Source organism: Lithobates pipiens, unplaced genomic scaffold (genome assembly GCF_037356315.1).
Source record: "Lithobates pipiens isolate NorthernLeopardFrog02 unplaced genomic scaffold, aLitPip1_a1.2 Scaffold_19, whole genome shotgun sequence".
NCBI classification, from domain to species: Eukaryota; Metazoa; Chordata; class Amphibia; order Anura; family Ranidae; genus Lithobates; species Lithobates pipiens.
The window spans coordinates 580,626,577-580,643,951 of record NW_027507764.1 but is presented as its reverse complement, the minus strand read 5'-3'; the positions used below and the strand labels follow the sequence as shown (position 1 = coordinate 580,643,951).

General features: G+C 47.0%; 1 protein-coding gene and 1 pseudogene across 2 annotated transcripts in view; both read right to left on the bottom strand.

Moving 5' to 3' along the window:
* The window catches only part of LOC143997693 (alanine aminotransferase 2-like), a 99,934-nt gene that overhangs the window by 50,809 nt on the left and 31,750 nt on the right, over positions 1–17,375 (bottom strand). For both annotated transcript variants that reach the window (XM_077493450.1, XM_077493449.1), the window contains exons 4-6: positions 15,729–15,837; positions 12,682–12,815; positions 11,683–11,926 (exon numbers count right to left, since the gene is read on the bottom strand). In XM_077493450.1, coding sequence (XP_077349576.1) covers positions 11,683–11,926; positions 12,682–12,815; positions 15,729–15,837 — 487 coding nt within the window. The remainder of the gene's footprint in view (positions 1–11,682; positions 11,927–12,681; positions 12,816–15,728; positions 15,838–17,375) is intronic.
* Positions 11,005–11,094, bottom strand: LOC143999752 (U2 spliceosomal RNA; annotated as a pseudogene).

Sequence of the window (17,375 nt, the reverse complement as noted above, 5' to 3'; positions counted from 1 at the left end):
CCGGGGCAGCAGGACAGGGATAGGAAGGCAACGGGAGTGGTATGTAGAGGAACCAATGTCCTCTATTTCCCTCCTGCAGCCGCTAAATGTCTGTGGGAGGGAGAGGAGGAGAACTGGGCATTTAGCGGCTACATGGAGGGATTGGTTCCTCTACATGCTGCCGCCTTCCTATCCATCTGTACAGGGGGGCTGCACGGGCCCTTTGGAGCATGGGGCTGGGTAGCAATGGCGAGTCCTGCGACCCCTGTACATACATGTGAACATGCTTACTGTGTCAGAAGGGAAGGGGAACACTGGGATGACCTAATTAGAGTCCTTCTGCTCTCTAAAGCCCCATACACACGAGCGGACTTATGTCCGACAGACTTCCGAAGGAGTTCTGCCGGAGTTCCGACAGAGTTCTGATGGACTTTTCGAATGAGCGGACTTGGCCACACACAATCACACCAAACTCCGACGGATTCGAACGTGATGACGTACGACTGGACTCGAATAAGGAAGTTCATAGCCAGTAGCCAATAGCTGCCCTAGCGTCGGTTTTAGTCCGTCGGAATGGCATACACACGAGCAAATTTTTGGGTAGGAACTGGGTCCGGCGGAGTTCCGTCGGAAAAATTTGAAGCATGTTCCATTTCTAAAGTCTGGCAGACTTTTGCGAATCAAAAGTCCATTGCAGCCCACACACGATCGAAAAGTCTGACGGAATCAGACTTTGGATGTTGAAAAGTCCGCTCGTGTGTACGGGGCTTTAGTGTTCAATCGTCAAGTGTGGTGTGTCCTTGACCAAGCTGGATCACTTAACTGCACCAGGTAATAGTGAGGTCCGTGATTTGATTCTACAAAATTACAAATTCCTTGGCTGATAAAAGAGTTGTGGAGTGTATGAAGTTGACGTAAACCTTCAAAGCTGAGATATTCTCTCTGTATTGGCTGGCTGGATAGTCAGTGCAGCAAACATCAGAGGATGAATTTTTTGGTTTATATTTTTGAACCAATGTGAGACAAAAAGTACTTGTGAACACACACAAAAAAGTGCAATAAGGTGTGTTTTATGGTTCCCTGCCAAAGTGCCAAAGAGGGAAGACCAGGGGCGGCTGGTGCTCAATATTTTGTGTGGCGGCAAACCAACTAACCCCCCCCCCCCCATGTGCTTCATGTAGATTAGGGGCCAGGAGCATGGATTATGGATGAGCCACCACTGGGAAAGACCCTTCCCTGACCTGCAAGTCTGCCGATGGGGGCAAGGCGCTCTGGTCCACCAAGCCAAAAAAACAAACAAAACGGTCTCCTCTCCCTGTGATCAGCTGAAGCCAACCACTACCACTGTCTATGCATAAAAAAGTGCAGTGACAAACCTGAAGAAAATATAAATAAAGTGCCAATGTGCTAGACTAAGGGTCTCCAAACTTTTTAAGCATAGGACCAATTTACAGCCCTTCAAACTTTAGAAGAGGCTGGACTGTGGCCAGCGGATGTAGAAATGGTCCTGGTGTCACTGGGAGTAAACAGTCCTCTTTGGTATTAGGGGAGAAATAGTGTCCCATCCTTGGTGTCAGTTGGAGGAATAGTGCCCCATCATTGGTGTCAGTGGGAGGAATAGTGCCCCATCATTGGTGTCAGTGGGAAGAATAGTGCCCCCTCATTGGTGTCAGTGGGAGGAATAGTGCCCCATCATTGGTGTCAGTGGGAGGAATAGTGCCCTATCATTGGTGTCAGTGGGAAGAATAGTGCCCCCTCATTGGTGTCAGTGGGAGGAATAGTGCCCCATCATTGGTGTCAGTGAGAGGAATAGTGCCCCCTCATTGGTGTAAGTGGGAGGAATAGTGCCTCCTCATTGGTGTCAGTGGGAAGAATAGTGCCCCACCCATCATTGGAGCACAGGTGTGTCAGGTGGAAGGTGTCTGCAGCTCCTCCAGGTGATCGGTGTGAGAGGGGAGTGGTGAGGAAATCTCTCCCAGCTCTCCTGGCCCCTTTCTGGGGAAGCCATGGAGACCAGCAGGGCCTCTCCTGCTGGAGGTTCTCAGCCTTCTCCTGGGCCGTCGGGTGACATGCCTTCTGGTGGACAAGCGGATCTCTCTGCCCCTGGAGAGGACGAAGGCTCGCATGCCATTCGGGAGCGAGTGGTGGCCGGGATAAAGGTCCTGAATCGGGAGAGGGATAAGCTGTACAAGCTGCGTGCGGAGCTGAAGCGCCTGAGAAGGCAGCGTGAGGGCTTACACAGCCAGAAGAGAGGATCCATGGATCCGGAGATTCAATTGGCTAAAGTCCGTGTGGACCACCAGGAGACCATTGTGGCCATAATGGAAGGCAGAGAGGGGCCCTTCAGGGAGAAGTTTGGTAACAACAGGAGGTTTGGAAGGGTGACAAAGATGGAGGTGGAGGAGGAGACCCCCAATTCCGCCCCCCTGCCCCCCCAGGGAGAGGTAAGCAGCCCCATGCCTTCCCAGGACTCAGGAGGCATGCTGAAGACCATCCAGGTAATGGAGTCTCCTATGCGGGAGGATCGGTTGGTATTCAATGAGGAGGACATTACAGACAATGTGAATATAAATATTGACAGGGAAAAGGGGAAATGAGGGAAAAAATAAATAAATAAATAAATAAAAAATAAAAAAAAGAAATGAGAGAACCTTCACACAAAAAGACCTCAAAAAAATGTGGGTTCAGTTGGACTTTTTAGGCATAAAGAAAGTTGTAAACACAACCGGTATGAAAAATAATTATTTCTATTTATTTAAAATAAAAAAGACAATTTAAAAAGAACAGGAAAAAGTTCAATTTCCCTTTTACACAAAAAAAGGGAAAAAGTTTCCTCCTTAAAATTGCACAATTAAGACCTAATTGACATCCTATCAAACATAATAACAACCTTTTCAAATTTCCAAAAAGGAAAAGAAAAAAACAAAGTATATATCTATACAAATGAGGGATCAAGGATATCAATCATACAGTCAACGGTTACATATATTTTTGGTGCTCTACATGTTTCGTGTCTACAATGACACTTCTTCAGGAGCTGATAATAATGTTCTGAATTATTCCTTCGTAAAAGGGTGTCCTAAATAGGGAGATCACCGTTTCCAAAGGAGGAAATTGGTACGATTGATTACACAAAACTCATAAAGATTAGATCTTCAGTGTGTTTAGTAAAAATTCTTGAGGCGTAAGTGAACACAGATAAATCCGTGATGGATACTCTTTGGTATCTCCTGAGCTCAAGTTGCAAAAAACGGATCAAATTCCCACTGGGTAAAGGAGGAAAGTAAAGGGGGAATCAAAGAGGCAGACTAATCGGCCCATTCACCCCTCTCATATTGTTTTTTGTGTGTAGAAGATGGCCGCCATCTACCAAAGAGTATCCATCATGGATTTATCTGTGTTCACTTACGCCTCAAGAATTTTTACTAAACACACTGAAGATCTAATCTTTATGAGTTTTGTGTAATCAATCGTACCAATTTCCTCCTTTGGAAACGGTGATCTCCCTATTTAGGACACCCTTTTACGAAGGAATAATTCAGAACATTATTATCAGCTCCTGAAGAAGTGTCATTGTAGACACGAAACATGTAGAGCACCAAAAATATATGTAACCGTTGACTGTATGATTGATATCCTTGATCCCTCATTTGTATAGATATATACTTTGTTTTTTTCTTTTCCTTTTTGGAAATTTGAAAAGGTTGTTATTATGTTTGATAGGATGTCAATTAGGTCTTAATTGTGCAATTTTAAGGAGGAAACTTTTTCCCTTTTTTTGTGTAAAAGGGAAATTGAACTTTTTCCTGTTCTTTTTAAATTGTCTTTTTTATTTTAAATAAATAGAAATAATTATTTTTCATACCGGTTGTGTTTACAACTTTCTTTATGCCTAAAAAGTCCAACTGAACCCACATTTTTTTGAGGTCTTTTTGTGTGAAGGTTCTCTCATTTCTTTTTTTTATTTTTTATTTATTTTTATTTTTTTTCCCTCATTTCCCCTTTTCCCTGTCAATATTTATATTCACAAAGTGATAATTAGGACGCGGCATTTTTTCTATCAGTGTATCCACAGACACCACCCTGTGATAGATACACAATTGTTCATTTTTCCAAAATCAATTACAGACAATGTACCTGATAAGGTAAAGCCAGCGAAGCCCCATGTTGTGGACAAGACTGTGTTTGTGTCTTTTGCTGATAATGACAATGTGCCTAATGACAGTCAGACTGCTAATGTTGTGTGCAGCCCTGTTGTGCCGGATGATGATGCTACAATGCAGCAAAACTTACATTTAAAAAGTGTTATTTCTATGGATGAACTACAGGTGTCAGCAGAGCCCATTAACCCTTCTTTAGCAGAGTCCAAAGCTGTTTGCCCCACTGCTGCTGAGGACTCTACAGCGCAGCATCCGGAGACAGCTGGTACTGCAGCAGCAACTATGACCATTCCTGATGGGAAAATTTCTGTGACTGATAACAATCACCCCAGCACCAGTGTGATGGAAAATCGTCCTGCTGCGGATTCTGCTAATCCAGTTCAGACAGTTGATAATGCTAATAATGTAAAGACTAATGTGACTTCAGTGTGGAGCCTTGGCCCTAATAAACCCACATTTGCTCAGGTGGTACGCTCTGCTCCTGGTAGCTCCGCTCCCAAGCGGGGTTTTCCCCTACAGGCTACCACTTTGGGCCCCCCTGGGATCTGGTCTTGGGTCTCTGGCTTCTGCTGGGGGTCCCAGACGTAATGTTGTGATTCTGTAATGGGAAGGTGGTGCAGTCCCTCCAGCGCGGCGTGCGGTGGTGGATCTCATTTTAGAAATGGGTTTTGGGGCAAATGATCTGTATGCCTTTATACATGTGTCTGGGACGAGGGATTATACAGTTAGCTTCACCAGGTCAGAGGGTCTTGACCTGTTCTGGGAGCGATATGAGGCTCGGTGCAGGTCAAGACCTGAATGGGAAGGTCTGGCCCCAGTTGCGATCTCTCAGAGGTCAACAGTTAAAAAAATCACCATCATTCTGACCAATGAGAGCGTCCCCGCTCAGGATTTAGAGGTTTGGTTGCGGAACTATGGGGAGGTTTTGATTAAGCCCAGCAAAATCCTTGATGAGCATAACATCTGGACTGGGGGTTGGTCAGTACCAGTCAGGTTGGCCAGGGATGAGAATGTTGTCCGTCACCTGCCCTCCTCGGCTTTTATAGGGAGGGATAGGATGACTATTTTCTACCCTGGTCAGCCGAAGCTGTGTCACCGCTGTGGAGAAAAGGGGCATTTGAGCTCCTCCTGTTCAGCCTTGATATGTTCAGTGTGTCAGGGTCAGGGTCACATGGCCAAGGACTGCACCGATATGATCAGGTGCAACCTGTGCCTGCGCCTTGGCCATCCCTACAGCAAATGTCCTGAAGCCTGGCACAATATGGAGAAGGAGGTAATGGATGACTTGTCGAGGCTGGATGGGATGGAGGGTGAGGCCCCTGATGTGCCATCCTCCTCTGCGGTGACCGACTACCCTGGTCCTGCTCAGGATCCCTCTCCAGTTCCTGTGGCCACCCCTCCTGTGTCTGTAAGTATTCCTTCTGTATCTGTCTCTGTGTCCCCCCAGCCTACTGTATCCTCTCCTCTTGTGTCAGAACCTTCCAAGTCTGCGCCCCCCGTGCCAGTTACCCCACCCTCTAAGTCTGTCTCAAAGGGAACACCACCCCCACCAGGAGTGGTAGCAGGTACTAAAAAGGTCGCTTCTTCCTAAAAAAACAGAGATTATGGCATCTCTGAAGCTGACCTGCAGTACCTGGAGGAGAGAAGGAAGGTTGGGAAGTGGAAGCAGGTGGTGAGGACGGAACAGGTTCCAGTGCTTGTCTCCAACCATCGTAGGTCCTCTGGATGGTATGTTTCTTCATCTGGAGCTTCTTCGGAACGGAGTTCCGATTCTGAAATGGAGTTTAAGGCGGCTTCAAGAAAGAGAGAGGCTTCTGGTGATGAGCAGCAGAGGGGAGCTAAGAAGCAATCCACCCAATAACCCAAATGGCGGTTCCCCCTCCGTTAAAAGTGGTGACAATAAATGTCGCCAGCATTAAGTCAGTAAGAGCTCGTTCCATGGCCTTCTTTTTGTTCAGCCAATTAGACACTGAAATTTTATTTTTGCAAGAGACTAGGCTCATCTCCTTGGCAGATATTCATATGGCCAAGAGAGAGTGGAGGTATGGTCCATCTTACTGGTCTCTTGCGGCCGAGCCTTATGGCTGTGTGGCGGTGTTGTTTAAAACCGGTATGGTAAATGTACGGCGGGTTATTGAGGTGGAGATTGGGAGATGCGTGGTCTTAGACATCCTTGTGGGGGGGCAGGACCTGCGCTTAATTAATGTTTATGGGCCGCACACAAAGTGGGACAGGAAATGCCTTTTTACAAGGATCAAGCCATTTCTTTTTACATCCCGGCAAGTGGTCTTTGGAGGTGACTTTAATACAGTAACTAGGCCCAAGGACAGGAAGGACTTCAAGGACAGGCTGGGATATGATAGCGTTTTTTTAAATAGTATGGTTAGGGATGATGGTCTTGTGGATGTGCACATTAAGCACCTCCCGGATGACACCGGGTTCACCTTTCATCGAGGTAGTAGTCAGAGTTGGATAGATAGTTTTTTTTTTTTTAAGGAGACCTCTGCTTTCTTGCCCCCAGTGGTGCAGGCAGTAGAGTTGTCTGATCACTGTATGCTATCTGTGGTCCTGAATGCTTCAGACGCCCCTCAGAGGGGCAAGGGCACCTGGAGATTGAATTTGACTCTACTCAAGGAAGAACATGTTAGACAATCCTTTGAGGAATTCTTTCAGGCTCAGGTGACCATCCTGGACTTTTGTAGCAGCAAGGCTGAGTGGTGGGAGCTGACCAAAAAGAGGATTGCTGGATTCTTCAGGGGCCTAGCCAATAGAAAGCAGTTCAATAAGTACATGACCTACCAACGTTTATGGAGGAAGCTGGATATTCTTGTCTCGAGAGGAGGAGATCCTGGGGCAATCTCTGAAGTGAAACTCCTCCTCGGGAAGTGTCAATATGACCAGCATGCCTCTTTGGTTCTGGAGAGGGACTATGGGAAGTACCACTCGCCTGACCCTTACCAGAACTGCAAACAAGGTGTAGCTGTTAAAACAGTTGTTGGCCTTAAGGACAGTACAGGTTCCTTGACAAAGTCCAGGTCGGGGATCCTGGAGGTCGTGAGGTCCTTTTATGCTGACCTTCTTGGGAGGAAAGAGCTTGACCGTGACAGGATGGACAGCTTTTTGGACTCTACCCCAGGTCTGAATGGTGGAGATGTTCCATTGATGAATTTGACAGAGGAGATCACAGTTGAAGAGGTGATGAGGGCAATTGATCAGCTTGCCATCAAAAAGTCACCTGGACCGGATGGCTTGACGGCTGAGTTTTACAAAGCCTTTAAGTCTATTCTGGCCCCACATTTGGTAGAGGTTTTTAACAGTTTGCTTGCTGAGGGGGTGCTTTCCCCTTCCATGAGGCACTCGGCTGTGATTCTTCTTTCAAAGGGTAAAGCTCCTTCGATGATTGAGAATTGGCGCCCCATCAGCCTTCTTAATGTCGATAGAAAGATACTGGCAAAGATTATTTTCTGGCGCCTATCGTCGGTAGCAGAGTCTTTGCTTTCTCACCATCAGCACTGTTCGGTCCAGGGTAGAAGCACCTTCACAGCGGTTTTAGCTGTCCGGGAGACCTTGGAGCGGTGCAGGGCTGCAGGCTGGGGAAAGTATTTTGCTGACATTGGATCAGGCAAAGGCTTTTGATTGTGTTAACCATGAGTACATGTGGTTGCTCCTTAGTAAGTACGGTCTGCCGGGTGGTTTTATCGATTGGTTAAAGGTCTTGTATAAGGGGGCAGAAAGATTTCCTCTTGTTAATGGTTTGGTTGGGCAGTCCTTTGAGGTTGGCTCTGGGGTGCGCCAGGGTTGTCCTCTGAGTCCCCTGCTCTATGTGTTTGCAATCGACCCCTTCATCAGGAGGCTAGAGAGCGGCATGTTGTGTGGGGTGCCAGTGGGGCTCCCGGGTGAGCCACCTTTGAGGGTTGTTGCCTATGCGGACGATGTGTCGGTGATTGTCACTGGGGCAGATGAAGCAGAGGAGGTGGTCTCTCTGACATCATGGTATTCTGAAGCATCAGGCTCCAAGATCAATCAGGAAAAGAGTGAAGTTTTCTGGATGGGAAAGGAAGGTGAGGGGTTTGATCTCCCGGACACCTTTCCAGTGCCCCAGGAAAGAATTAAGATTCTAGGCATTGAATTTGGACCCGGCGATTATGGCCTCAAAAACTGGGAAGGCAGACTGGAAATTGCCAATACTAAGGTGGTCAGCTGGAAGAGATGGAAGTTATCTCTGAGGGAAAGGGTTGATCTGATTAAGACTTACCTGATTCCGATCTTCTTATATGTCAGCTTTGTCTGCATCTTGCCAGTGTCTCTCTATGCTAGGGTCAGTAGTGTGTTCTTCCAGATGCTGTGGGGGAACAGACTGAACCCCCATCAAGAGGAATGTCACCTATCTATCCAGGAGGGAGGGTGGCTTAGGTATGGTCAACCCAGTTCTTTTCTTTTCACTGCTATTTCTCAAATTTAACATTGGTAATATGCTTGCAGTGGAACCTCCTGGATGGGTAGGCATATTTAGATCTTGGTTTAGGCCTTTTCTGCGACTTTGGGAAGAAGGTGGCCAAGTGAAGAATCTCAGGGGTCATCGTGGTCAGCTACCAGCCTATGTTGCTCCGTGCCTGAAGTTACTGCGGCAGTGGCGATTGTCGGCTGAAGATCTCAGATCGGTTCAGAGGAAAGTCCTCATGAGTCGAGTCTTGAGCGAAGTCTTTCATGACCCACTGGCCTTAAGGGATTGCCCAGGACCAGTTTTGAGGGTAGGGTTAAGATTGATTAATTTGGACAGAGTACCCCCTAAATGTAGGGATCTGGCCTGGTTGTGCTTCCATGGGAGGCTCTATGTTCGGGGCAATTTGAAATTCCGCAGTGGGATGCATCGTAGCTGTCCTCGTGAGGAGTGTGCAGATCGGGAGGAGACTATGGACCATTTTCTGCTTCATTGCCCCTTTAACATAGAGGTGTACAAACAGGTGGGGCGGGCCCTCGGTGTCCCTTTCCTCTCCAGGCTGGGTTATGCTGAGTGGGCGTACGGAGCATTCAATACTGGTGGGGTTTTTTGTTTGGATACACTTTTTCTAGTTAGCCTAGTAGTCCATTATTTCACCTGGAACGCACGGTGTCAGGTCAGCATTCGGCATAAAATCCTTCCTGTTGAGGTGGTGGTGTATGACATTCTGCATGAGGTGGAGAAGATTTGGGTGCTTGAGAGGGACAAGCGGAGTCAGGGGGCTTGGTTGAAGGCATGGAGGGGTTTCAAGCCTCCCTGAATGCCAGGAGTCTCTTTCCCGGGTGTGGCTGTCTCTCTTGTCACCCTAGATTTTTTTCATTTATGATTAATTTTTGATAAATGGCTGCGTACATAGGTGATGGGTTGTGCCTCTTAGGCCCTCTCTGCTGCTTTATGTAAATAGTTTTCTAATGGACTATGTATATATTGTATATATTCTGAACGTTGATGTGTATGTGTATTCCTTTGTTTTCTGTTGACGTTTTATAATATGGTTTTGTTTTTTACTTTTGTATAAAATTGGTCGCTTGATTCTTTTTAATAAAAGATCAATAGTGCCCCATCATTGGTGTCAGTGGGAAGAATAGTGCCCCATCATTGGTGTCAGTGGGAAGAATAGTGCCCCATCATTGGTATTAGTGGGAGGAATAGTGCCCCCTCATTGGTGTCAGTGGGAGGAATAGTGCCCCCTCATTGGTGTCAGTGGGAGGAATAGTGCCCCCTCATTGGTGTCAGTGGGAGGAATAGTGCACCCTCATTGGTGTCAGTGGGAAGAATAGTGCCCCATCATTGGTGTCAGTGGGAGGAATAGTGCCCCATCATTGGTATTAGTGGGAGGAATAGTGCCCCCTCATTGGTGTCAGTGGGAGGAATAGTGCCCCCTCATTGGTGTCAGTGGGAGGAATAGTGCCCCCTCATTGGTGTCAGTGGGAGGAATAGTGCCCCCTCATTGGTGTCAGTGGGAGGAATAGTGTCCCCTCATTGGTGTCAGTGGGAAGAATAGTGCCCCCTCATTGGTGTCAGTGGGAAGAATAGTGCCCCCTCATTGGTGTCAGTGGGAAGAATAGTGCCCCCTCATTGGTGTCAGTGGGAAGAATAGTGCCCCCTCATTGGTGTCAGTGGGAAGAATAGTGCCCCCTCATTGGTGTCAGTGGGAAGAATAGTGCCCCCTCATTGGTGTCAGTGGGAAGAATAGTGCCCCCTCATTGGTGTCAGTGGGAAGAATAGTGCCCCATCATTGGTGTCAGTGGGAAGAATAGTGCCCCCTCATTGGTGTCAGTGGGAAGAATAGTGCCCCATCATTGGTGTCAATAAGAAGAATAGTGCTCCCTCATCGATGTCAGTGGGAGGAAAAGTGCCCTGTTGTTGATGCCACTTGCAGAAACTATGCCCCTCTGTTTCTGAAAGTGGGGAGAACAAGGGTCAGATAAAAGAAAGCAAAGGGCCGCACTTTAGAGACCACTTTGCAAGACAATAGCTACACATTGTGACACAAAAACAAAAATTGCCCCCGTCTTAGCCAAAAGGTCTAGCTCATAAGGCGAGGTGCAGAAAAAAACAAGGTGGTGTTGTGGCCTAGTGCTCATCCTCACAGTGGGGTCCCAACCCATGGTGATATTCAGAGCACCTGGGTTGCCACACCCAGGGGGCACTTGACAGCCCAGGCTCTCTTCATTCCCAGCCCTCAGCCAGGCCACGTAGCACCGCTCAAAGCAGGAGCCACTGGACTCCCCGGAATCTTCTACACCAGGAAAATACTCCTCCTACCCTGTGGGCGCTTAATTCAGTTTCTTTCCCACGAGGAAGGTCCCCCAAGACCAACATTATAACAGAACGGATACTATACAGCCATCCAACCCAGCCAGATGGCCAGAACGATTGTTGACCACCACTAATGGACACAGAAAAGAACAGATACTACACTTGATCATAGCCAAAAGGCAGAGAAGCGATAAGGAGATGAACGTGGCACTCAAATGACTGTTACCATTCTATCTGCAACAATTTGGGTGGTCAGTGATAGCCTAGAGCAGGTGTCTTCAAACTTTTTAAACAAACGGACAGTTTACTGTCATTCAGACTTTAGGGGGGCTGGATTGTACCCAGTGGGCATACACAATGCCCGATCTTTTGTATTAGGGGGAGGAATAGTGCCCCATCATTGGTTTCAGTGGGAGAAATAGTGCCCCATCATTGGTTTCAGTGGGAGAAATAGTGCCCCATCATTGGTGTCAGTGGAAGGAATAGTGCCCTATCATTGGTTTCAGTGGGAGAAATAGTGCCCCATCATTGGTGTCAGTGGAAGGAATAGTGCCTTATTGATGGTGTCAGTCACAGGAATAATGCCTCAAGGGCCGGATAAAGGCAAGCAAAGGGCCGCATCCAACCCCCGGGCTGCAATTTGGAGACCACTGGCCTAGAGAGAGCCCACATCTGTCAGACTTGGAATAGGATCTTTGGGTGGCGCAGTCTACATGTGCATTGGCTGGGGCAATCATGTGGACAGCGAAGACTGGCAAATCAGTCTTGGTGGGTCCGTACCTGTGGGATTCCCAGGGTTGATGACAAACAGGACTTTTGGGTCGCAGTGTTTCCGGGCAGTTCTGAGAGATTCCCGAATACGGTCCACATTCACTGCCCATCCGCGCTCCTCGTCCAGGACATACTCCACCTTTGTGGCACCAAACAGTGCAATGGCATCTGAATAGAGCGGATAGTGCGGCATGGGGACCACAATGCCCATCTTTAGCGGCTCCTCTTCATTCACCAGCAGTGCCAGCACGTTCTACCGAGAAACAGAGAATGAGTGACATCAGAAACCTTCCAGGATCTTGGAATTAGGTGACATAGAAAATGACCCGCATGCTGGAAAATGTATATATTAAGAGCCTGTGACAAGTTGTATTGTACACAGAAATTGAAAAAAAGCTTTGCTGAATGCATGCTACTGTGCAATGTGAATTCTGCCAATGGTGGGTATCCTATGATTGGTGGATCATTTATTCAGCCAATAGGAAACCACATCACCTGTATGCACCTTACCCTCATTTAGAGATGTGTAAAATATCCATCAGCCAAACATGATTAAAAAAGCATCTGCCTTCTGCTCCGCTCAGGTTTCAGTTTTGGGTGGAATCACTAGCTTCTTGGGGATCTCTGTGCCTCGGTTCCCAGCGCCACCCGCCTGCCAAGGCTGCTCTCATGTCATTATGAAATATGCAGCAGAAAGAGTGAGACTCTAGGTGTAAAATAAACTCTCTCACATCTTCAAGAAATAATGAAAATTCTCCCATAACAGTGACACAAAGAAAATCAAAAACACATTTCTGAGTAGCGTAAGTATGGGTTAGAACTCCTGATAATGTTTTTATAATGTATGTACCAGTGACCATAGCTCCTGCATTTTTTTTGGGGGGTGTCACAGCTACCCAAAATGGGGTCACAGGCAAAAATAATGACCTAATATATACCCAGAGTGGAATAAGTGCCACTAACAGGGTTCAAAGGTCGTCAATGATCTTTTGCCACTCACAGACTCACCAGAATGGCCTTCGATATCCCCCCAGTCACGATAATATCCTTGGGGTGACTGGGGACTCCGCCGTCTCTCTGTTCGATGAACTTGGCGATCTTGGGGGGCATAACCCAATCAATGAAATCTGGATTGTAGCTGCCTGTGGAGACATAAAGACAAACTTCTGGGCTTTGACCAATACACTTTTTTAAATGTAGCAGAATTTCTAACCTCTTCCAGTCTAATGAGAACCTTTGAGGCCATGTAGTGGGTTGTGAGGCATAGTGGGTGCAAAGATGGTGAAAGTCATTGGGCGCCAGACACTTCTCGGATGCAAAAGAGGTTTTCTCTTTTAACAGTCCTTTTTATATTTTGCAAGCGAAAGAGGGTTAGGGCCAGGACACCCTTAAGTGGTTGCAATTTCAATAAGCAGACTCCAAGACTTCAACAGGAAGACAGCTGTACAGGGGTAGGCCCATTCCCCATTGAAAATGTCACTTCTGACGAAACGCATCTGGGAGGGCACGCTGTGATGTCACCACGTTGTACGAGAGGAGGACGGGCTCCTTGGATTGCCGGCCGGCTTGTATTTACACCATTGGATATACTTTTTTTTATGTAAGTGCATCTCTTTTTACGATTAAAGAATAATAATGGTTTTACGCTATGGGAAGTTTTTCTTTTTCTCTTTTGAGCACATTCATTGCTTTTTAATGGGAGTGTGGAGCACCGCAGTGACCTACAGTATATGAAGTGTGGCTCCTGGGAAAGCAAGACATCTGGTATAAGTGAGAGGTTGCGATTGACTTTTACCATAAGGCTCCTTGCGCTTTTACCATCTGGTAAGCACAATCTTTTGTCGGTGGCTGGGCACATTTTGATACTTGTGTGGAATCACGTGGTGCATTTATTTGATGCTGAGAGATTCACTTTCAACACAAAAATTTATTTTACTGTGGACTTTCATCAATTTAATAAGGGAAAGACTTTACAGTGAATTTAGTACTGTTTACTGATAATTGTGACAGCTACATTTATTGTTTGTTGGCGCATCTCTATATTTTCTTTTTCCTCTCCTCAACAGGAAGACAGCTGTACAGGGAAAGGCCCCAGCAAGGTGCCACTTCTGCACGTGTGGGTTTGCTGTCCCCTATGGCTACAGTACTTAACAGTTCCTAACGCAAAGTTCAACAGTTCTCTCAGCTTCACTACAATGTCCACTTGTAGCACTTCAGCCCCTTGAGCTCCTAGTCTCTCACTCCCCCTGCTCTGATTCACTGACCCTGAATCCCGTGAGTTCCTCAAGGCTTTTGCGGTGGTATCTCCCTCAAGCGTCACCCATGCTTCCCTGCTGGGTCCCTAGCTTGGCACTCCAGATACCTTTCAAGCTTCACCCCTGCTGACCGGCTCTGTCCCTGGCTTGACACGGAAGGCTGCTCTGCAAGCGTGACCTCCGCCGGTTGGGTCCCTGACTTGATCACCGACTGAAGTTTCCCGATTCTCCACCGTGCCCGCTCGGTGAGAATGTTACTCCGATACTTGCTTCAGTTACTCACTGTGGTCCCTGGTAAAGGTGGCTGGTCCCTTAGTGGCGACAATTTCCCTTCTACCTCTGACCATGACAGGTTCTCAGGCCGGCAGAACTGTCACTTTTGGTTGGACTGGAAGCCGCAGTCCCAACCCTGCTCTGCCCTCTTACTTCTGGATAGGGCCTCACACAGCCTGGCAGCCAGATGCCCCTCGGGATAGGCCCAATCTCCAGCCTAGCAGCCCAGGGCAGATGACAAATGTCCACCCAGATGGCAGTCCGGGTGACACAGAACCTAGATCACCTGACTCCACCTGAATATATAGGATTCAAAGAAACCCCTGCCCATTGGCTGAGATATCCCATATACCCATAACTTTACCTTGAAATGTCCTTCTCACATCTAATGCCACCAAGTGCCCGGCCACCTAGTGGCAGAAGAGTAAACGACAACAAGGACAAACTTAGGGATAAATCAATAGATCTCTAACAACGATCCACAGTAGCTACTCCTGACAAGGAATTTGGTGAGGAGATCCCTGACTAAACCCCAGGGCGCTTCATCCTCCCCCTGCCCAAGAAACTATGTCTCAGAGTTTGAAAAACAATATGAGCTCCCAAGCCTAGGAGCGAATGTACTGACAAAACTGGGATGGGTAGGGAAACAGGGAAAGGGTTAACAGTATAACAAAATGGAGGTGCTTCCTGTGATGTGTCATGAGGATAAACACTGCAGTTTTGGTTACTGAAACCCGATTCCTTTGTGAAGACTGAGGAGAAGAATACATTTAATACCTTTAGCCATCTCTCCATCCTTTGTACTATATTTCCTTCCTCATTCATTATGGGGCCAATATGGTCTGTCCTACCTTTTTTACTGTTTATATACTTAATGAATTTCTTGGGATTTTTTTTTCTCTCTTCCGCTATGTGTCTTTCGTGTTCTATCTTAGCTGCCCTAGTTGCACCCTTACATTTCTTGTTGCATTCTTTGTAATGTCTGAATGCTGATGATGATTCCTCAGCCTTGTATTTTTTGAAGGCCTTTCACTACAGTATGTATAAAGCTCTCCAAGACATCACTGCTCTCTCCATCAAAACTTCAAAGAATCAAATCAAGGCAATCATCGTGCATACCATTAAAAAAATAAAAAAATTGTAATTCCTTTAAATTGTGCACTCACGATGTTAAGTGCACTAAGAACTGATGCACAGCAGTATATATAGCTGAAAACTGCATGTATCACCCCCTTAAGGTACTAAGGCATCGGCATCACTTCAATACAGACATGCAAGTCATGTGACTGTAAAGAAACGCATCAGGGCGGAGCTAGTGGCATCATCGCGTAAACCAGAAGTAACGTCTTATTTGATTGTATTGAGGTGATGCAAAAAAGTAATAAAAAAGTGCAGTGTGTACATAGAAACTGAATAACTCCATTACTCATTGTGTTACCTTGATTTAAATGCTGCAGTAATGCATCTAAAAAGTGTTCTTGTGTATTACCCCAGACTGACGATCTACCACAGAGACCCCAGGCTCACCCACTGAACCATTATCCAAGTTTTTCAAGATCTCCCGGGCCCGATGCTTAGCGTCCTCTGCAAAGTGATCAGTGTCCAGCATGTCTGGGTAGGTACACAGAGCGGCCACCTAGAGAGAGAGAACGAAAGAGAGGTGACACCATTGTTAGCAGGTAGTGATATTATGCTTAATGACATTAAAATATTTTTCAGAAATAATCATAAAATGAAATATCATGCATGCCGGGGGTTGGGAGCAGAATAGGGCGATGAAGGGCATACATTAACAGCTCTAAATACGGTTTGCACCCTGTATGCAGCGATTCAAAACGTAGCATATCAACCTGTGTGACATGCAGGAACTCAGGGACAACATTTTCTCTATAGCTGCCAACATGGGAAAATAGGAGGGCCACTTTGAAAGTATCAAGAAGAACACCCTGGGGCATGGCTTTGAATAAAGTGAATAACTTATAGCGTGGGGGCAAAATAAGCCCCACCATTGGTGTCAGTGGCTGAAAAAAATCTCCCCCTTCATTGGTGGTGGTAATATTAAGCCCCCCAGCATTGGTGGTCAGTGGTAGACTTAGGAAACCCCTTCATCCCAGCATTGATAGTCAGTGGCAGTCTTATGCTGTAATAAATGGGTGATGGACTTGGAATGTGGCACAGGTTAGAGATAAAAGGTGTCCCCCACCCTGGAAATTCAAGTGGAATGTGTCGTGTAAAATGCATTGGTTGGTGATAGATTAGGAGTGTGGTAGGTTGGGGATAAAAGGTGTTCCTCACCCTGGGAAGTTGGGATGAAATGAACTGTGTACATTGGTCGATGATAAATAAGGACAATGGCATTGTCAGGACCAGGATCCAAACCCACATCCTCTGCTGTGTCCGGCAGTGGCTCTTATTGCTGAGTCACCTGAGATGTTGGACAGCTCCCTGATTCTTTATACTTTTTTGTTTTGTGTCTTGTTTCTCTTGAACCTTGAACTCTTTGCTCCTCCCATGAACTTCCTGATTTATGCCATATCTCTATACTTCTTTGTCAGATTATTGTGCTCTTTCCAACCCAACCAATATCTTGCTCCCTTTTCTACCTGCAGCTGTCCTTTTCTCCATTACCACTTGTTCCCGACCTTTGGCTTGTTACTGACTACGCTTCTGCTTCATCCCTACCTGCTATATCTGCGACTGGATCCTGGCTTGCTGACCTCCTGGTGTGGCGATTAGGGATGAGCTTCGTGTTCGAGTCGAACGTACGTTCGACTCGAACATTGGCTGTTCGGCCGTTCGGCGAATTCCGAACGTTTGGGCCGTTCGCGTCAAAATTCGAGTGACGCGCGCGCGGACCACAATGCACTGCGGTGGCGCAGTGCATTGCTGCCCCATGATTGGCCAAGCATGCACTGTGACCCCGCATGCTTGGCCAATCGCAGCGCCAGCAGCGAGGAGAGCCATGATTGGCCACAGGCATCCTGCCTGTGGCCAATCATAGCTCAGGCTGTGTAGTGCACGCCCCACACTATATAAGGCCGCCTTTGAGGCGGCCTCCTGTAGTGTGTTACTTAGCATCTGAAGCAGTGGGTGTTCTGTGTACCTTCAACACAGTACACACCAATCGTTTTTGGCTGATTTCCTATCTTGCTACTGTGTAGTGGTTGTTGTCTG